This window comes from Ammospiza caudacuta, chromosome 2, assembly GCF_027887145.1.
Source record: "Ammospiza caudacuta isolate bAmmCau1 chromosome 2, bAmmCau1.pri, whole genome shotgun sequence".
Classification (NCBI taxonomy): domain Eukaryota; kingdom Metazoa; phylum Chordata; class Aves; order Passeriformes; family Passerellidae; genus Ammospiza; species Ammospiza caudacuta.
In genome coordinates this window covers 47,225,043-47,247,417 of record NC_080594.1, presented here as the reverse complement: position 1 = coordinate 47,247,417, position 22,375 = coordinate 47,225,043, and the positions used below count along the sequence as shown (strand labels likewise).

General features: G+C 40.4%; 1 protein-coding gene across 1 annotated transcript in view; it reads right to left on the bottom strand.

The window, feature by feature from the left end:
- Positions 1 to 14,863, bottom strand: part of CUL5 (cullin 5) — a 28,290-nt gene extending 13,427 nt beyond the window's left edge. The window contains exons 1-7 of the mRNA XM_058824818.1: positions 14,600 to 14,863; positions 7,168 to 7,277; positions 4,771 to 4,870; positions 3,223 to 3,399; positions 2,367 to 2,508; positions 1,177 to 1,322; positions 1,020 to 1,100 (exon numbers count right to left, since the gene is read on the bottom strand). Coding sequence (XP_058680801.1) covers positions 1,020 to 1,100; positions 1,177 to 1,322; positions 2,367 to 2,508; positions 3,223 to 3,399; positions 4,771 to 4,870; positions 7,168 to 7,277; positions 14,600 to 14,623 — 780 coding nt within the window. The 5' untranslated portion in view covers positions 14,624 to 14,863. The remainder of the gene's footprint in view (positions 1 to 1,019; positions 1,101 to 1,176; positions 1,323 to 2,366; positions 2,509 to 3,222; positions 3,400 to 4,770; positions 4,871 to 7,167; positions 7,278 to 14,599) is intronic.
- Positions 14,864 to 22,375: the final 7,512 nt, after the last annotated feature.

The following is a 22,375-nucleotide window of genomic DNA, read 5'->3' as shown; positions in this document are numbered from 1 at the left end:
TATACAGGAACCATATTTCTTCAAAATGTTTATGTTAGTAAACGTGGCAAAGTCTCCTCCAAACCATTAAGGAGCTTAGTATTTCTGTCGACTCTTTTCTCTCAAGGGAGCCACCACTTTTGGAACAGTAACTACCCTACTTCATTTCCAAGTATACATCCAAGAGCTAAGAATAGTTCTCATTCCAGCATACCCTATTTGGACCAGGCTGGATGGCTTGAACAAGGCATTAGATCTAGAACAGAAACCGCCTGTACATGTCAGGACCATCTCTCCTTTGTCAGCCTCTTTATATGGGCTACAATTGATACCTGTGCAAAATGAATGACTCACAGCTTAACAAAAGGTGTAAAGCACATTTTGATCCACTTCAAAAAATGATCAGATTTAAAAGGTATTTATTTAAAATAACCTGTTTCCTGAACTAATTTCAACACAGACAATTATGACATATTCATTGCAGTCTTCCTCTAGAATCTGAACTGTGTAAAAAACTGCTGAAGAGGGAAGAAGGGGAAAGAAAAAAAGAAAACCCATCTTTTATATTAAATGGCCATATTTCAGCCTAAGAGGAAATATATTACAGCTTTAATGAAATTTCTATTGCTCCTTTTGATTGCAATGAACAATAACTCTTTCAGGTGTTCTAAATGAGCACAGAGAAACCGTTAGCCAAACAGATTTGACAGTTCATTTTCAAACATGATTCTCATCCACTGTTAACCATAGGGAAAAATCCACCATACCTAACTCAAAAGGAAAGAACAAAAGCCAATCTGAACAAAAACCTGCCTTTCAGTTTTAACTTTTGATCTACATGTACTATTTAAACATTTGCAGAAATTGTAGATTACCAGATTGGAAAGTAACACATGTTTTTACAACAAATAATTTAGGATTTGTGAACACAAAATAAACAGTTCCAATTTAGTGCTATCAAATAATACTGCAACACAAAACTAAAGACTACAACACCATATAACTAGGAAATACACAATTTTTCTACACATTATACTCACTGCTTCTACAGAGTTACATTCACGTCTTGTTTCTAAATATCGTAGTGCTCTTTTCTCTTCTTCTTTTAGTTTAGCATCTGCCTGTGCAAAAGTAGAACAGCAATCATTTTAAGTACTAACACATTCAGTACAAAGTTACAATAGAATTTTTACTTACATATTTCATATAATTCTGTACACCGTTTTGTTGTAAATAAGAAGGAGCCTGTGTTCTATAAAATCTCTCTGTAGAATCCAAATATGCCTTTTCAAAGTTATCCCGATATATCTGAAGTTTATCTTCAGGATTAGAACAAAGGTTAACTGCAAAGAGAAAGTCCAAACTTACTCTCAAGTCTTGGAAATTTATGTGGCTAATAATAAGCAAATTTCAATGAGAGAGTGAGACTTGTATTAAAAGGTTGCATTGAACAACCTGAAAGATCTGATAAATGGCCTCTGATCACAAAGGTAACCCAATTTGGCCAATCTTTGCTCCCAGAAACATTCAGATCCACTATGGCAAACTGGAAAAAAGTTTCATACTTAGTTCCAGCACTTCAGTCATTCAAACTTGGTAACCATAAATACACATACAACTGCAAAATTGTAAGGAAGGAATAGAAAAGCTCAGAATAGTGCCTAATAAAGTGAAAAGTTCTCCACCTGACTGAGCAAAAAGCTTCTCTTAGATACTGTTCCTGAAATCACAATGTCTCCATTTTAGACTTTTTTCCCTGTTTTACAAGAATGGAGACAGTAAGCTTATTGCAGTGCTTTGCACTATTTGAAAGAGAGTTTCAGCTGTTACAGAGAAATGAATAGTCATTAAATGGAATATGCTTTAAAAAAAAGTTAGAATTTGACTTCTATAAAAAGCTGTCTTAAAGAATATTAGCCACAAGTTTAGTTCAACAGGTTGGAAAGCTTTCAGAAGTAGCAGGCAATGGTGAAATATCACAGAAGTTTCAGATACACAGATCTGTTCTGCAACAAAGAGAGACTCAAACTCTTAAATGTAGCCTGTTTAGCATTTCTTCTTCAAACTGTCTGAAGAATCAGAAACAATATATAAAGGAGTACAGACACTGCTGTTGTACAGTTATATGTGCAACCCCAAAAAGTCAAAAACTACTCTTCTCTTAGAAAACATCGATTCTGCAGTAACTGATACACAGGCAAATTATTTAGAAGCTAAAGATTATGAACAAAAATTAATTGGTACCATGAATCAACAAGCACAACAAAAAAAAATCAATTCAAAATGCTGAGATAATTCCAACCCTACCACCACAACTGCCAACTTTGTAGGAAGAAAATTCATTTATTAAAGTGAGGAGGCAACAGGTCAGTGTGTGCAAGACGTACCATATGATTCTCGAACTCCAATAACGAGCTGGGAGTCAAAAGCTTCTCCTAGCCTTTCAGCATGAACTAGCTTCATTGCACTGTCCTGAAGTCTGTTTTTTATATTTGAAAATATGGATTCATTCCATGTATCTAGCATGAGCTGCATATCAGGAAGAAAAAAAACAACAACCTGTTAGAAAGGTACACACAGACCTAAGTTCATGCAAAAAAGTACAAGACATCAGAAACAGGAATCAAGCAATTTATAATGTAATTTTCAGGTCCTACACAGCAGTTCAACTATGTCAGAACTTGATCTTGCTCTGAACTTGTTATACAAGTTATATTCAGCTCACATTCTAAATTTACTTTATGTAACTGGACAACTAAGGGGATCAGTCTTGAATTCATGTATTCACTCCATAATTCTCTATTACTTCTACAGTTCTTCATAATCAGTCAAGTAACCTTCCAGCAATACATTGTGTCAGGAGTTGCTATATGAGGGGTACTTTTGAGGCAAACACCCAAATATAATTCACCATTTGGCAGGCATAGTCTAAGACAAAACGAAAAACTCAACTAACACCAAAGTTACGTGAAGAGAAAGACTGATGGATTTATATTGCATTTATCCAACAAGAAAGTTCAGTATGCACATAATACATCTGTAGTTTATAAAAAACTCCCTATCTCATCTAAGCACTGCAAAGTGTTAAGATTAGTTACGGAGGTTCTTATCAAAATCCTCATCATTCAATGTGCCCCTTTATACTCCATTGTGTGATTTGTTATTTTTAGTGACTGCTGCTAATTCTGCTGCATCACATGAGGACTGGTGCAACAAAGCTCTCTGGCAGTACAGCCCACTCACCTTTCGAACAATGCTGTCTTCCACGTTGGACTTCTTGTTGCTGCCCTGCTTGCCCATCAGAGTGATCTCCAACTGACAGAAGGGCTTGGGCAGAATGTCGCACTGGGTGAAGAACTTGCGCCACTCCACAATGTAGGCTTTGAGCAGAGCTGTATCATCCTGGTGACTCAGCACTCTCTGCAGGTGGGGCGAGCAGAGGAGGCAATTCACAAATCAATTTATGCACAAAATACGGGCTCTGTTTATGCTGAAAATAACTCCCCATATAAAACTCAAATATACACATATATCAGACTAACGAAGTCTACATATTGAAGTGCCATTTGGTTTCTTGAAGCAGTTATTAACCCATGTCATATGGGTCATTTCTAAAGGGCAAAGAAAGACAGCAGTAAAAAAGTACTCAGTAAGTTCAAATTTTCTAAATTAACCTCTTTTTCTCTTTTTAAGTCATGTGCAAGTAAAAAATTAAAATCTTTGGTCTAAAGGCATGTGCTGGTACAACCATATTAAAAAAAAAAATTAAATCAACATAAACCTGTAAGAACTGTGTTATATTCCGTACACTGACAGGTTTTGATTCAATGGCACCTACTAACCTTTCATTAGACCCAGACAGATAGTTAACATCTATATTTTATTAAATCCTGAAAACTTAGCTACATTGTACACTGGCTATCATAATGCCAAAAATAAAACCTGTCTATCAAATAACAGCCAACACAAACCACATCAAAAGGCCTCAGCTCAGCATAGCATTTATGCATATAAGCAGGTAAGCTATTGAACTTAAAAAACAACATTTATATGCCTGGTTTTAAAAAGGCCTCTATAAAAAACTATCTTCCTTGAAGGGAAGCCTTAGTGGTGTAAATCACTTCACTTAAAGGATAAAATGAAAGTTTACAGAATTTTTCTAAACCACTGTCACAGGATGCTTTAGAATTTTCTTTCATTTCACAACTCCCTCTTTTAAATTCCTCATAGCAAAAGATGTCTTCTGTAGTATGTGTTACAAACACAAGAACTTCCTTTGAGTCTACTGACAGTGCCACTCATTTGGAGGGAAGCCCATAAAACTGGACAGCTGAGCTTGCTGAGTGGATAGCACAGATATTTGTAGTACACTGTACATATGGCTTCTTTTAAAGCCATCCATGAACAACTCAAAATAGCACTGAAGCTATATAAACATTTTTTTTCTGACAATAACTTATGAAAAATTCTGCCTTTAGAAGTTTTCAAGTAGAAGAAAATTCCATTAGTACTGTTGGATAAACAAAAATAATGCTGTGTTTTGGCTTTTTTTTTAATATACCATAAAAATCACTGCCCATCCCAGCTTCAAGCACTGTGAGAAAACAATGAGCCAGGCAAACGCTCAAGGGTCTTCTTTTTGTCAGCAGAAATTTGCAGGGTAATTACAATCTCCAGGACATCAAAAAATTTCCAACAAAAAAGCAATGCATTTAGATCCAACAAAAGTCAGAATTATTTGGCTATTTTTCTAACAATGTGAATAAAAGTTATAAAACATTAATAACTTACTGCTTGTGCCTGTTTAATAAAATCAAGGATGTCTTCCTTCAGAGCTTGATGGATTTTTGCTGGACCTTTATCATCCCACAAACACACTGCATGTACATCTCTAGAAAACAATTTATCCACCTTTTAGTAACAGCTACTCAAAATTTAATGCTGTAATATATGAGACTTTAACAGTCATGATTTCAGCATGTCTAAGAAATTGATACACTTATTATCTGCTGTTGTTGAACAACACATAACTAGATCCCATAACCAGAGAAAGCATGTTTGGGGAAGAGACTGAAGCTTTAAGAGAAGTCCTGGAAGCAAGTAACTGCAACCTATCTAGCAGAAGGCTATGGTTAAGGAGACGTGTAAGACAATTCTGTTTTCAGTACCTAGTCAATAATCCATATTGAATTAAGGACAATTTTTAAAGCTTTTCTTTGACAAAGACAGACATCACTTGCCAGTAACAGCATTACTACTGAGCCCATGCTATTCTAAAATGCTATCATTAACATGCAGCCTTCCCTGACAGTTTCGCAATCCAAGCGCTACAAATCCTACAAAGGCAATAGACCGTCCTCGTGAGAAATCTGAACCCTGATGGATCAGGTGATTTAAAAGACGATTCAATTAGTTTAAAAAGATCCCTCAAAACCTTTCATGGCAGTGGTAGCATTTTCAAGTGAAACACTACTGGAGAAAAGTTACTAAACAGCACTGCAAAGCAAAATTCTGAATTTTAATTGTCATTCAAATGAAATTTTTCCTACCTTACAGCTCAGCAAGCGTATCTTAACTCCAATTCTTTCCATACTGAAGAGTAAATAAAGCAAGTTACACTCCTAACCATATGTCATACATAACATGGCTCAGCAAGCCTTTTTTTGACTCATTACCATCCCCTGGTTCTTCTTCCACCTTTCAGTAACAAGGCCACATCTCTGCAGAAAAGCACCCCTTACAGTCTAAAGCTATTACTTTGTTCCTATTAAATCAATACACTTATTTCAATACAAAAGCAGCTTTTTTAGTTTAACCAAAAAGACAAAACTCACAAGTTGCTTTGACACAGATTAAAGGTGCTGGGCCAAGGTTTCAGAGGTCTAACTCAACTGGTGAGACTTACACAACATTCACAGGCAGAAAAGGTGTTACTGTATTTAGAATGTCATTGTTTCCTGACAGCAGTGAAAAAAAAGCAGTACCGGATAATTATACTCACAGGGCATGTAGAAGACACCTACAGATTCTGCATTTTTATTAAGAAGCTTAACAAAGAACACTGTCCAAAAATATACATCTAGGGAAGTGGGATCCTTTACCTCAATAGCTTTAATTTAGCCATAAAGTCACTTAAGTTCTATTCAATAACTCAGCTACAAGAAAAAACCAATAAATATGAAGTTTTCATTCCAATGCAGAATTATTGAACTACTTATTAAAAATTAAAGCAATGACTCAGAACTGAATTTTTACCTTAACTATACCATGTCAGGCAACTACTACAGCAGAGGCATTGTAAGATATTAAAACCCACATGTTAGATTACCTTTCCTCTTGGCTGGCAGAAAGATGTGACAGGTGCATTAAACTGGGTGTTAAAAGTCACTACACTGTCCCCATCAAAAAGAGCAATAAAGACAGAGTGCCACAAGACTGCATTTGAAAAAAAACCTACTATTCTGACAGATTTTAAAAAGCAAAAGAATAGTCTGCAGATTTGAATTACGACTACATTAGAGGGCAAATAACTCCATTGAGACAAAGATTATTTTAGATATACTTTTGATGTTTCTTTTGTAACTCACTTCCATATCATGTTTTCAAAAATCACACAAAAAATTATCACCTAAGCTTCTGGAAAAGCAGCTTCTTGCTTTTTGGAAGGAAGAAAATGGCAGGGTTTATAGAAAGCACATTAATACCAACATTGTCTGAAAACTCTTATATTTCATTCTTAGGGTAAAAAAGTATTCAAATTAATCTGTTAATTCAAGTTAAACTGCACCACCCTGTTACTTCAGTTATTTTAGAAGAAAGTCATTCAAATCAGAATAATGTAACATTCAGCAGACTGCCTTGAAATTAATTTACTGACACAGCAGTAAACATTTTCTCTCTAATTCTAACAAGAAGTTTGTGGGCAGGTACAAAACTTGCTTACTGAAGTCAAAAGCGCTGCTTTTCTTTCTCCACCCTGTTAGCAAAGACCTGAATCCCAGCAAAGCTCAACTTCTGCACACTTAAGAGTGATGTTGGCACACTTACCCCTTAATAAAACTTAAACTAGTATTTTTGTTCAGTGTTTCCAAACCATGTGTGTCACATAAGTTCTGTGTGTATCAGGAGTAGCTCAGTAACTGTACTTCTGTCATACAGAAGGATGCAAGATACAAAACAATTACTTACGAAAACAGATCGAACCATTGCTGTTTAGTGACCGACTCCTGACGAAGAAGTTTCAGAACAATCGGGCGCATGAAATCCCATTTGTCTTCAAACTGAAGTGAACCTTTATTCTAAAAGAAACAACAAAAAAGTCATGTTAATAAACCAGTATCTTACTTTGTTTTTAAGGATTGCAGTTTATACAGTTAACATAAAAATATTTTCTCAGGTGTTCCTCATAAGCCAGCACTTAAGCTACACTACCACAGCTGAACAACACTTTTCACAATAAGTATTATTTTAAGAAGTGACAGAGCTATTATTTGGTTCAAAGAAACTGCCAATTCTTCAGTTAATCACTGCATTAGCTACAAGCAAAGTTCTAGCCAGCATTCTTCAGCTGTTATTGGAGTTATGCACAGACAACACGGATGGTATTTGGGGCAGCCTCCCTGTTCCAACCAAGATACCTGTGATGGAAGTCAGGCAGCAGTTGCAAACCTGTCTCGAGTAAATTCCCCTGACCAGAATGACAGCCAGGAGTCAGGAATGGTATTGTGGATGCTACCACAAACCTTTTTTCTCTCACTGTGCAACTGGCATCAGCAGCAAAGAGGGAGGAAGGAAGCAGAGTAACGCAGGAGCTGCTGCATCGCAGACTCCCTTCCTGTGGGTTAACTGGCCACAAGACCAAGACTACAGCTGGTGTAGATAAAAATTATTTACTCCATGATGAAAATTCTAATCCCAGGTGGACTTTCCAAACTTATGATACAAATTAAGAGGAAAAGTAAAGAAATTAAGTGCTCCCATATAATTCTGATTATTCTGAAAAATCTCACCACAGTATCCAGGCTAACTTCCATTATTTAAAAAAGCCAAACAAAACACAACTTTGAGAGAAAAACAGCAGTTCTACCACAAATGTTGTGATTCTCTTTGCTTAAAGCTCCACATTCTAAAAAGAGAAACCTGCAATTAAAAGAATACACTGATTAAGAGTTCTGTGGCAGAAAGACTACTGCTTCAGTTATCTGCAGGGCTACGTTCCAGTGCACTGTTTACTTCTGAACAGATCATTGTCTTGGCTAGAAATACTACATTTGACACAATTCACTTCAAATACAGCAACTAACACAGTCTAACGGCTTTAAATTCTCATAAGTGCACTGTTCTGCAACTAACATCTCTTCAGATAAACAAGTACAAGCAGCACACCATGTTCCCTCAATCACCTCCTTCTGATTAATTTCTACATGGAAATTTACAATTAAATCTGTTATTTAGTATTCAGAATAAGCAGAGTTTGGCAACCATATCCGCTGGTGTCCTCAAGTAAGGATACCTCATCTTCAAGGTATAAAGATGCAACAGGCACACAATAACTATTTTTACAGCCACAGCATCTGAAGGCCTCACAGCATTGTGGTAGGTACTGAACACAGCTTTCATGGAATCAGCCCCTGATGATAAAGTCTATAAATCTTTCAACATAAAAAATAAAAAATTGTTTGCCTATTCAGAGAAAGTTTTACCTATTCTTTCCCTGTGCAAAAAAAGAAAATTTGAATGCATCATCTTTGAAAATCATCAACTAAATGCTTCCCCCATATAGAACCAGCTTTATTATTATTTCCTAATGTTTGATGCATTGCTCTAATCTTTGCTAGTCCTCTGAAATTTGTTAGTTTCTACTTGCAGATACTTCTGTTCCAAGTCCCTCTTGGAACGATAATGAACATAAAATATCAGCTACTGAACAGTTAGAAGTTCCACAAAAGGCATTATAAAAAAAGTAAAAGCAACTTCCTTACAAGTTTTCCTTTTGAATGAAAAATCAGAGAAGACCCCTTAAGCTTTTTGGAACAGATAAAAAAATCTGTTCTGCAATTATTGAGAAGTGCAATTCTGCCCTTCACCAAAATCAGCTGAAGATAAAACCTGAATGCTCTATCTTTGTGAATAAGATTAGATTCAGTGTAAAACATGGGGAGGAGGAGGACTGCAAACACAACCGTTTATATGATTTACACTGCAATTCCCTACTTAATCCTAAGAAGCACTAATAAAATTCAACTTCAGTTGTAAAAAAAAATCCTGTGTCCACTTGTAACCAACATCTGCCTACTTAAAAAGAACTCCTCAACTAAAGCTTATCCTGAAATCCCATTAGAGAAGTGTAGAATTTTGTTTCGTATACATAGGAGTAAATTTTTTTCCGTATTTCCTTCTTTATTCTTTAATTAGGCAGAAGATGAAATAAAATTGATGGATGAAAAATCCTATTTAACTATTCTTTAAGTTCAATAAACAATTCACAGAAATATAGGATAAGCTGAGTTGGAAGGGACCCACAAGGACTATCAAGTCCAACTCCAGCTCCTGCATAGGACCATCCTCAAGAATCACACCATGTGCCAGAGAACATAGTCCTAGTGCGTCTTGAACTCTGCCAGGCTGGTGCTGTGACCATTCCCTGGGCAGTCTGTTCCAGTGCCCAAACACCCTCTGGGTGAAGAACCTTTTCCTGACGTCCAACCTAAACCTTCCCTAACACAGCTTCTGGCCATTCCCTCAGTCCTGTCACTGCTCACCACAGAGAACAGATCAGTGCCTGCCCCTCCTTCTCCCCTCACAAGGAAGCTGCAGCCTGCAATGACATCTCCGCTCAGTCTCCTCCAAGCTGAACACATCCAGTGACCTCAGCCACTCCTCACATGGTTTCCCCTCAAAGCCTTTCTCCACCTTGTTGCCCTCCTTTGGACCCTCTCCCATAGTTTAATGTCTTTTTTATGTTGTGGCACCCAAAACTGCCCCCAGCCCTGGAGGTGAGGCTGCCCCAGAGCAGAGCAGAGCAGGACAATCCCCTCCCTTGCCCAGCTGGCCGTGCTGTGCCTGATGCCCCCAGGACAGGGTTGGCCCTCCTGGCTGCCAGGGCACTGCTGGCTCATGAAGTGTAAAAGCACTGTGACAGGTTGTGTGGGGAAATCTGCCCATACACCCAGGGCTGCCCCATCCCAGGTGCAGAATCCAGAACTTTCCCTTCTTGAACTTCATCTGGTTGGTGATTGCCCAGCCCCCTCATTTGTCCAGGTCACTCCGCACTCTGCCATCAAAGGAGTCAGCAGCTCTTCCCGGTTTTGCATCATCTGGAAACTTCCTTAGTGTCCCTTCCAGCCCTGTGTCCAAGTCATTTATGAAGATGTTGAAGAGCACAGAGCCTAAGATGGAGAATGGAGTTCCATGGAACCATACTTATGACAGGTCTCCAGTCTGACATCACCCAACTCCCTACAATGAACCAGTTGCTCACCCATCACGTGATGTGTTTATCCAGCTGTGGGCTGGACCTTTTTTCAAGAAGGATGCTCTGAGAGACAGTATGGAAAGCTTTACTGAAATCAAAAAAGATTACAGAAACATCATTTAGGTAGATTTAGGCTTCCATGACATTACAATTTTATACAGTAACTACAGGAAGAAAGGGTGCGTTAAATACCACCTACTGTGTGGTATTCCCATTCATTAATTCCATCTCTGTTATGCACGACAGATTTTATAGAAGAGGAGGTCCAACAGTGGCAATTCTTAGTTACCAAAGTCACACATGCAGTATTTCCCGAGCAATTTTTCTTTCCTACTTTGCTTCCAACCACAGTTCCAAAGGAAAGGTAAACAGAACAGCGAGGCATACCTTTGATGAAATAAAATTACTTCTCTGAAAACACAGACTACAGATGATAGCCACACCCTGGATAAGTAGCCATTCTAGTTGTTAAATTTCAATGCTTCGAAAGACATCTCCACTTATGAAATATTTTGTTTTAAAATTCACTTGAGTAAATTTATTCATAAAGATGTAAAGTTCCATTTTAACACTAAACTTTACTTGAAATACATACTGCTTTACACTTTATACTTTTCCCTGTTCTTCAATTCTATGCATAAGTACTTCAACATTACAGATATAACAAGGCAAAGCAATACACCAAGACCTTCATGCTACTCTCCCTCTGAACCTCAGGATGTGGAACTCTCTATGCTGTGTAGTCTCTTTACTTCAGACCACACAGAAATTCAGCCCTGGTCTCTGCCAGATGCTCTACAGTACTGTAGAAAAGAAGAGTTCTCTAGGTCTTACTGTACATCTGATCTACAGCTGAGTAACATCTTCACCTTTAGAACTTCACTGATTTTAGACAGTATTTTTATTAAAGCCAGCTGACAGAGGGATGAAGTAGGAAATATGATGTCCTAGATGGAAACAAGCACTGTCAGATTAATCTCCGCTACAAGTAGCTCTAAAAATCAGTGTAATGCTTGTAGCAAGTTTCTGCTCAAAGCAGAAAAGTAGCCACAGGAAAAGCTTTTGTATGTAACTAACGTGCAACACTCCCTAGCTTCTTAAGGATATCCTAAATGGAAACAGCCAGGAAGAAACAGACAAAATACAGACTGGAAACATGTACTTCAAGTCAAAAAATTCAGAAACTTCAAATGTGTTTCTAGTTGTCAGTGACAAACAGCTGAAACTGATGCAAGGATAAATAGTGATCCTCATTTCATTTAAGCCCAGGGAAAAACTGGTGCTTCCTTTGCTGCTTCTTTCCTAGTATCAGGCTCATGCTGGAGTTCCTCTTGCAAGGATAGACTCCTGCATTTGCTGGCAGTTCCAGTAAGGCCCTACAGTAGTGTCAAGATCTGCCAGCATGGATACAGCTACAGGTTTCCTTTGTGCTACAATAAGCTAACATGCTTTCTGCTCCACAAAATGCAGAAAAACTCAAGTCTCTTCATGTCACAGGGGTGAATTGGTTTAGACTGTATCATCACTGCAAAGAGAACAAGTTACAAGTCCTACAGGGCCCCTGAAACCAAGTACCCCTTTTTAGAAGTGTCACACGTGTGTTGAGACAAAAAACTCTAGGGGACTGCTGGAAGTGGCTTGGTCACCTACCCAAAAGCCACTGCCTCAACGAGGGAGAGCAGCTCTGCTACAGGTAGGGCAGGCACCAGCTGAGCCTGAAATGGCTCTTACTAAGTACTGCAGCATTTCCACCACATTACAGTTTGTTCTGTCTCACCACGATTCAACAGGACTGGTCATTCTAATTTTGCATTTAAAGAAGGCTCTCCAAGAATATGCTTCTCACTAAAAAAAAAGAATTTACAATTAGGAAAATTAAGCACTAGTGGAGTTTAAATGATGCCCTCTAAAATTATGACAGCCAGTCAGATTTGGATTCAGCTAGATCTGTTAATAGAATCAGAAAGGAATATTTCACTTCATTGTCTCAACTATGCAGAAAGCTGGACCAGGATGGAGGAAAACAAAAGAAAATACTCATGTTCTGCTCATGCTGGCAAAACTAAGGCCTGTCTATACCCAACCTAGATTTGATTATGCAGGCTTATTTGGAAAAGATATGGAAAAAACTTACAGATGTTAACACCTCTCCTTTCTTATCCTGGTATTTATACTGTGCCCAGACATTGCTTTTTTTTTACCCCTTAAAGATGAAAGCAGAAGTGAGCTGGACAGACTCAGATGGCACAAGGCACTGCCAGGCAACACTGACCTGGAATCAACAGTTTGCTCCTCGGAGAGCACTCTGATGAGTGGAACTGGGGAGCAAAGGACCTTACCTAGTTCTAGTTCTCACACTGGTTTATCTTGCCATTATAAACAAAGGCAAATCACTGTGTAATTTTTCCTTCTGTAATGTGGGAATCATACTTTGTTATACTCACTAATTAGTAGCTATATGCTTAATAACACTTTGAGTGACCAGAAATGCCTATTTTAGAAGATATATCTCTGCAGCATTTTTCCTAAAACACACTGTGCATATATATTTTATTGTCAATATAAAATACTGATGACTCAAAGGTCAATGGCAAAAATATGACTAGTTAACACAAAGACTTCAGTTTGGCAGGAGCCATCTCACCAAGTCAAGGCCTCTGTTTTTACTACTTAGTGTTCTTTCAAAATAGCTGAAGCAGAATGCTGACGAGTCTTAGAGGTCTATGTTTCTCCTATCTGCTGTGGGCTATCCCACCACGTGTATCATCGGAGCACGTGCTGGACTTCTGAGAAATCCTCAAATGTACAGAAAAGAGATGGTCTAAAACATTACCAAGTGGATAAAACTGTCGGAGCCCTGCTCTGAACACATGCATTTCCACGAAAAGGACATTTCTTCTTATGAGATATTTTTTTCGCCTGTGTTCTTGGGTTCCTCAATTTTAGATTTTTAAGTATTTTGAAGTATTATCTGCCTAAATATCTAAGAACCACTAACAGGCATAAAAATATGCAGGAATTAATTAAAATTCATTTCAATTTCAAGGAAGATTTTTTTAAACATATCTTTTTAATATAGAGATTTTTCTGAATATGAGGAAGAAACAAGGCGATAAATTACTTATCATTTCTTCACACTGAATGTCTCAGAGTAATAAATAAAACCAGCAGATTCAGGCTAGAGCTATACATCCAAATTAGGTCAGGTTAATAAAACGCAAGCAACACTTCTTCAGGACCACAATGAACTATAATACATAGTGCTGAACACATGTTTATGCCTATATTTATATATATCTTCAATTGTCAATTCCTCAAGTTAAGCAGACAGCCTGCCCTAGGCCTATCTTAGCACTGTAGCTAACTGGTGTTTTAGAAGCACTTACTGGCGGCATTCATAACAGTGGTTTCAAGTAGGCCCATCTTCCCTGTGTTAGCATGGCCTCAAAGGCCACAGAGTCTTCTCCTCATATACATACCACAAAGATCAGGACAGGCAGTCCTGAGCTCAAACACTGGACTGTCCCACTGAAATCTTCCGTTCCAACCTGCGGCAGCTTGGGGTGACTGACATCTGCCATCAAACGTCGGGAAAGTGCTTGAAAACATATGACTACAAAAGCAAAGCTGCTTAACGTAAGCGAAAGGCCTCCGGGAGTTTTCCTTTGCAGGAAAACTGCAGTTAACAAAAAAACTGGAACACGGCAGCCACCCCAATAACGGCACCTGCCCCCATCGAAGACATTTTCCAACTCTTTGTTTAACTTAAAACTCATTTGCCGTACACCCGGATTTTCTTAAATAAACAAAGAGAAGACACCGAGCCCTGTCTATCCGCACGACGCAACGCTGTTTCCCAACGGGGCGTGTTTGGGAAGGGAGAGCCGGGGGCAGGGAGCGCGGTGCTGGCAGCAGGCAGCAGCAGCCGCCGCCGGGGCCGGGCCGGGCCGGGCCGAGGCCGGCAGCCCAAGGCCGCTCACCTGCGGGGGGGCCCCGGGAGCGGCAACTCCGGCCAGCGGCACCCGCGGCCCGACCCTGGCCCTGCCCCCGTCCCCGCCGCCCTGTCCGGTCCGGCCACCCGCAGGGCCGCCCGGCCCCGCCGCCTCCCCCCTCCTCCCGCAGGACCCGGCCGGGCTCCGCTCTCACCTTTAAGAGATTAGACGTCGCCATGATCCCCACTGCAGGGCCTCCCCGGCCGGCAGCGGCGGCTTCTCTGCTCGAGCTCGGTTCGGCTCCCACCGGCCGCTGCCGCTTTACATGGCCCCGGGCCGCTCGCCCGCCCGGCCGGACCCGCGGCGGCGGCGGCAGCAGCAGCAGCGGCGGCGGCAGCCTCAGCGTTAGGCGTCCCTGTCCCGCGGCGAGGCTCGGGGAGCTCGGCAGCGCTGGGACCGGCCGGGTGCTCCGCACGCAGCCGCCCCTCAGAGCCTCATGGCGGCGTCCGCCCGGGCGGCGCTCGGCGGCCGCGGTTCCATGGAAGGGGCCGGGCCCACATCATGCGGCGCCGGGAGCGGCCCCGCCGCCCAGCGCGGCTGCGGGCCCCGCCTGCAGCGCCCCCTGCCGGCCCGCCGCCCGGCTCCGGCGCCGCTGCCCTCACGGCCCCGCGGGACGGGGCTCGGCGCGGAGTTCGGGATGATGTGGTTTGTAAGCGCAGAAATAAGTTGACTTCCAACTAACTAACTAGGTATCTAACTAACTAGCTATGTAACTAACTAACTAGCTACCCCCGGCCCGTGCCGCCGTGCTGTCCCCGGGGGTGCTGCGGCACCGCCCCCCGCACGCCCGGCCGGAGGGAGCGGAGAGCGCCGCGGGCACAGCCCCGCACGGCCACCCGCACTCAGCCGAGTGCTGCGAAGCCAAGCCGCTGCCCTACACCCAATCTCCGGCTAAGCCATCACGCTTCGTGCCAGTTGCCACAAGAGTTCTATTTACAGAATCTGTAAGTGTGTAAGCGTCTGAAGGCAGAGTGTCAGGAGGACACCCAGTGGTGCCCAGCAATCGGGACATAAGGCAATGGGCACAGAAGTTCCACCGGAACAAAAGGAAGAACTTCTCTGCTGTGAGGGTGATCTAGCACTGGAACACATTGCCCAGACGACTTGTGGAGTCTCCTCACTGGAGAATTCAAGAGCTGTCTGGACACAATCCTCTGCTCTAGGATGGCCCTGCTTGAGCAGTGAGGTTGGACCAGATGACCCCCTGTGGTCCTTTCCAGTCTGAGTCATTCTGTGACTCTGTGATCACGGAGCATGTTCAGAGTTGGACAGGACACACAAGGTTCATCCAAGTCCAATACAAGGGAATATTCAGTAGGAAAAGTTTGCATTTAGGCACCTTTTGAGAAGGATTTGGAAAATTTCAGGGTTTCTTTATATATTTATGTAAAACAGAATCTCACTTTTCTCTTAAAACATTTAGCCTTTGCCTAAAAATTTATCTTGAAGGAAATGTCACCAAGGTTTCTGGACAGGCTTGGAGCCCTGAGAGCTGATGCTTCCTGTTCAACCTGGCCTGCCCTGAGTCATTAGCATGGACAGCCACACCGCTGGCCACCAGGGATGGCAGTGCTCCTTTTGCCTTTCCTAGGCCACAGGATTTGAAGATAAATTCATATTGCAGAGGATAGGGACCCTGACGTTAAGGAAAAGCTGTTAAAAATATTTAAGAAATGTGTATACTGTTGTGGAAATTTTGATAATGCTGACCAAATGTGACCTGCAGCCTTAGTAAATGAATAAATGATGATAGTCATATTAAGGCCTTCTTTTAACTGAGAAGTGGAAACAAGGTGTTGAATAATGTCCTATTCTGACAAGGTTTCCAGCTTCCAAATGCTCCAATTTATGATTTTTTTCTTTGCTTTGTTATTATATGTTCTATACTATCAATATTTCAGTATATGGTATTTATTGCACATATAATGAACTCAGTTATACAGTTTTGCATATAATATATAATTATGCAATGTAGATCTCATTGTATTATGCACTTTCTATTGCACATATATTCTACAACAGTGCTGAAGTTAGGAGGTCTCCAGCAGGGGCAGTAAAATGTGTACATTGTGCATTTGTGCTTCAGCCTCTCCACTGCCCAGTCTGTGTATTACGTTACAGGTGTGTAAGTACCTGAGAAGCTGAGATACAGGTAAATATTCTACAGAATGTGACATGGAGACAGCCATTTCTATGAGCCACTATTCTGTGAACTGATTCATTCTCTTTTGCTCATACCCTTTAAAAATGTGAGCATTTCCAATTATTTAATATGTTTTGTTCTTTTCATTTTTATCTGTTTCTTTTTTAACATATGTTTGCTATTAGTGCCACAATTCAGTGATGTTTATAAACTGGTTTTGATACATAGAGCCAGAAGGTGAACTGCTATAGAGAGCTTCATCTCAGGTCCCTTTGATGCAAAGCTTAGACAACAGCACAAATCATTAGAATGCTGTAAAAACTGCAAATTTTGCTTAATCAACATTGAAGCTAAATGAAGTTGGGCAGTGTTTTAAAATGCTATGTTTGAAAATGATGGATTTATCTGTATTTGCACTTTTCATCCAATCTTTCAACCAAATGTTGCCAGAAAAGTGAAAAGTGTGGGAGTACACAGGATGCAGGAGCATGCAGAGTACTTTTCGTGGTCTGGTCTTTTCTAAGTCCCCTGGGGCACCTAGTAGACGTTATGTAACACTGGATGGGTCAGCAATGACTGTGCTGAGTATGAGAGTTTCTGCATCCTGCCCCAGTATGCTCTTGTGCAACAGTTATGAATGGGCTAGCCAAGGAATAAAGAGAACTTGAACATCTGAGAAGCACAGAGACAAGGAAATGCTGGTACTTTTTACTGATATTAAAAATAGTGTGTGTCTCATTTTGCATGGTTTACACAATGACTGTAATTGTTGGGGTTTTTTTCCCTGAAGATCTGTGCATGAATTTTCTGGGAAGTAAAGACATCTGTGAGTCTTAAGGTTTTGTAGTATTTTAGTACCACTTCAGGGTGTTTCTACAGTGCTCAGAGTTACACAATATTGTTTTATTTACTTTAATTCTATTACAAATGGATTATTAAATTCTGCTGGTAATGAAGATAATTATTGATTGGTTCTACATTGGCCCACAGTTTTAATCCTTTGCATGGATTGTAAAAGGCAGAGGAATGGCAATCCCAGACGTGCACTACTTCAAAGTGATTTGCAAGGAGCAGCTCATGAAGATTTGGATGATCAGTGAAATTATTACCATCATAATATTCTAGATATCTTGGAGTAAACTGATTCCAAGCTTTGAATGAGTTCCATCAGAGAGAAATATATGTTTTAATGACCTGAAACCAATAAGATGAACCAATAATATAAACATGGTTCTAATCTTTGTCCATGAAGGGAAAAAACATGTGGTGCTTGAATAGTCCATTTTAAACTCTTCTCCCCTCAAACTAGTTATATTCAGTAGGGATACTAAAACTTACAGATTTCTTTCAGTTGGAAATTCTTGTTTATCGCTGCTGTGGACTGTCACAATGACCTCATGCACAAAATGTGCTGTGAGTCACCGAAGACAATCCTTTTAAAAGGGCAAGAACACTCAGACATCTACCTGTAGCTGAGAAAAGCAGCATTGTCAGTGACCAAACTTCTGTGTTTGTTTCCATTTCAACAAGTAAGCAAACACTTCTGGCGTTTACTATCTGGGCTTCACATCACCTTTTCTGCTAATAGCAATGGCATTCTGCAGAAATTGCCTGCATGTGGCAGTAAAGATTACTGCTGCTTTCACTTAAAGCAGCCCAAGGCTTTGCTATCTTAGCGTCACCAGAACCACCTATCCTGTGCATCTCAGTATGACCCCTTTGTTCTCAGGCCAACATTGTCCTGCAGCTTAAATAACCTTTCTCACTGATGTTTGTTTTTCTCTGATGTGTTTTTTAGACCACAGTGCTATTCCTTCATAGTTTCCTTGCTGGAAAACCTTACACTTTTTATCCTGAGTGTCACTGAGGATGGTGAGGGGTGGTGCAGAGTGACTGTTCGCAGGCAGAACCTGCAGGAGGGTTTTTGTTGGGGCCAAATTCCTCCTGGGACACAGAGAAACACGTGGCATGCGTTAGGCAGAATGTGGCCATTGTTCCTCACACAAGCACAGAGTTGCAGAGAACTGCTGTGGGGAATTACATTTGATCTCCCAGTGGTTTTTGGACAGCTAGAAATTTACTGTTCCATTCACTATGTACTCGGGGAGCTAGAGTTGAGCTGTGAAGCATGGTAGTGTGAAAGATGATACCACAAGAAAAAACATGTTCTACTTTTCTGACACTTGTTCACATATGAATCTCTTTTTCAGTGCTCAGTAAGCTTTGCCTCTCTTTTGTTTTAAAAGCTTTTCTGAGAATCAGACTCTTTTCCACAGAGAATTGGGCAGAGAAGAATCCCAATAAGATGAACTGTTTTGATGGGATTTGACTGATTGATGGGATTTGAGACATGTATTTTAAAGTTACGTCCTGGCATAGCTTGTTCTTTTAAAATATACAACACAAGTTGTATGTCAGCAAAATTACTAAAATGATCTGCACATAGAAGACTTTTCTTCCTGAATAATATGCAGTAATTATTTTTAAATTATGAACTAATATAAATTATTACTAAATAGCTGAACTATTTCTTTGGCATTGAAAACTTAACCAAAATGGACAATTCTCGAAAGTACTACAGAGCAGTGCCAGCCCTGGAAGGTTTTTATTACTAAGATTATGACTGGAATATTTTCCACAATTCTTCCCCTCAGTTTTAGTACCTTAATACTGAGCAATGACCACTAAAATTTCCACCTATTGCCCTGCTCACTGTCAGACCCTGGTGCCAGATATGCCTTCTGTCAGTCCCTTCCTGTAAAGAAACCACGTGGGGGAGAAGGTGGAAGGGGGAAAAGCCTGCAATGTAGACATTTGCCTTTATGCAATATAGACACTATGCAATGTAGGCGTGGTGCCGGCACAGAGTTATACCCAACCATTCCTGCAGCTGTGCCCCACAGATCCTTAGGGACTGCTGGGGTTAGGGAGTCAGGAGCCTGCATCTCTGTGCAGACTCCAGGTCCTTGGTGCTCTCTTTCATCCCACAAGTCCCACTGCAGTGATGGATATTTCTGCAAGGTCTTAAGGGCTCTGGCAGTGGTCAGTCAAAATTCTCCCTCAGGGCTGTGCAGAGATGGAAGAAATTATCTGTGTCCTCCTTCCACCCTTATCTTGTGCAGCCCTCTCCCTGGTGACTGACTTTATTGCTACAGGAGGTTCAGTTTGTCCTTCCACAATTTTCATGGAGCAGGGAAGCTCAGTTTGCATAGATTGCACAGATTTGAAGCCATAGCAATGAGGAATGGCAGTAATTGAACTGTAGCTGAAATGCCAGTTTTTTACCTAGACATTGTTTTTATTTACAATGCACAGCTTTTGGGTTTGCTACTTCTACTGTTAGCTTTCTGTAGAAGCTCTTCAGCTGCAAGGGGAGCCTTTGGCAGCCTGGGATCAGTTAATCTCAGTTTGAGCTGCCCTTGTAGCCTGTGAGGCTGCTGGGGGCTGCTGTCATCTGGCTCCCAGGGAGCAGTCGTCTCTCTGCTGGTTACACACTGAGCATCCATCCCAGCATCACTCAGGCCTGGCTTGAAACGTTACTTTCTCGGAGAAGTGAATTAATTAAATACTTGCAAAGACAGTGATCCACTCTAGCAGTTTAGGATTGGGGTTTTGAATTCCTCAGTTTGAATTTAAATGAAGATTTACCTACCCTTCATAAAGAGCCTGCTACTCCCAATGGCCTCTGTGGGTGATGAGCAATTCCTCTTTTAGAATTTTCATTTCATTCACTTATTTGAAAGATAGTCTCTAGACTCTGAGAAATGAGCAATGCAAATTTTTGCAGTTGACAGTTGTTTTTTGATATTTAATGATTTCTTAAACTGTCCACCATGTTTGTGGTAAGGTTCCATGCCCATGTAGAGGATAAACCCTTGGCCTTTCTTCTTTTTCTTCAGGACTGAATAAAGGCTGCTGAAATTGCTGTGCCAGCTCTGTGTAAAAAGGAAAGGTGGAGACTTGGAGGAGCTCCCATTGTGCTGGGGTCTTCAGTGAGGGAAAAAGCACTCTTCCTGGATGTTAATTATGTAAAAAGAGGGCAATGAAGCATGTACTCCCTCAGGGAGCTGAAATGCTGAGACTGAAATATCTGTGATCATGCCCCCCTCGCTTTCAGACAGGCGGCATGGGTACCAGCAGCCGTTCGTGTGGGGCAGAGGGGATCTCAGCACAGGCCAGCACAGAGGGCCTGGGGGCTCAGTCAGGCCTGCATCATTTTCTGTGAGCACGGGACAGTCGCCAGTTTGAGCTTAGATCCGTCAGTCTATTCCATACTGAAGGCATAAATGAACAAAACTAAATCTAAAGCTTTTCCTTGGTTGATTCCTAAGGTATGAGGCTAGTTTCTGCTTCTTACATGGGATGGATACAATTATGAGTAAGCCAAAATATCTTAAGAATTCATATGTAAAATATTTTAATGAGGAAGATATTTACTCTTCTTTATCAAACTTAAAATAAAGCAATGGAAGTTTAAACATTTTAGGAGTCCAAAACAATACTTTTTATCTGTTCATTTGCCAGGCCTATGAATCCAAATAAAACCTTTGTCAAGATTTTTCAATATTTTTCATTTCCTAACTGGGATTGACCAAATCTTAATTTGCAAAGTTTGTGGCTTTTTATTAAATATTTTCTATTTTTTAAATTTGGCTACCATGTAAGATTTACCTAATTGCTGTAATTTCTGGGAATTTAATTCTGTTGTCAATATTCATGCTTCCTTGGGGAGAAAAAGAATATACATGCACTGAACTATTACCCATTCCACAGCTTATTCAAGCTGTTACTTACATATCATCTTGCAAAGCATCTGAAAAGAAAATAACGCATTTTGACAAATTATCTGTTTATCAGACATTTCTATCAACTGCAAGTGTGTAGTGAGAAGACACAGTAGTGGTTTAATATAGCACAAAGACAGTGTTTGAAAGTACATGTTAATCTACATTTTTAGGAATTACAAATAAGACAACTATGTGTACAGTACTTTAAAATGTAGTAAACTTCTCTTCTAGTTGCATGGCCAATACCAGTTCCTTACACAGTTGAATCTGGTTAAAAGCTCTATTCCCAGTGTAATAAACGTGACACCACAGGTACAACATTGACAACAGAGATTAAGGCTCTGCTCTGATGATTGTTTCTCTGTGCATACCTCCCCTCCACTCCCCTCTTCTCCCAGTCCTTTTACCCCCAGTACAACCCAATTTTTTTCATACAGAATGACAAGCTAATTGGCTCCAGAGTATTCAGGAAGAAAAATTAATGATACAAGACTTTAATCTAAAACTAATGAAATATGCAATGAAATGTAGATTCACAGGAATACCTGGCACTTATAAGTCTGTTTTAATTTTTTTTGTTATTGTTATTTGGGTATGTCAGAAGAAACCAGTATCCACATCCCATGATGGTAAACACTCAAAACCAGGTAGCACACAGAGGATAGAGTCCAGGACTGAAGATCATATAGACTGATTTGGTTTCAGCAGTTTTTGTAAATTTAAGGAAGAACAATCATCTCTATATTTGAGATACAGAAGGTGAGGCACAAAACCCACAAATGCCTTGCTCAGAAAAACACAGTGAGCCAGCGGTGGACTTTGGATCTGGTGACTCCCTAGTCACTGATTTAATTAAATTAATTAATTAAACAACAAAGATATCTTCTGAGATGCACAACATAAGCCTCATATCATAAAGAAATGAGTATGAAATGCTTGCAGCCTGATTCTGCACTACCTTTTGGCATCTGTAGTCATGTTTGCTTTGTAAAGAGGGCTT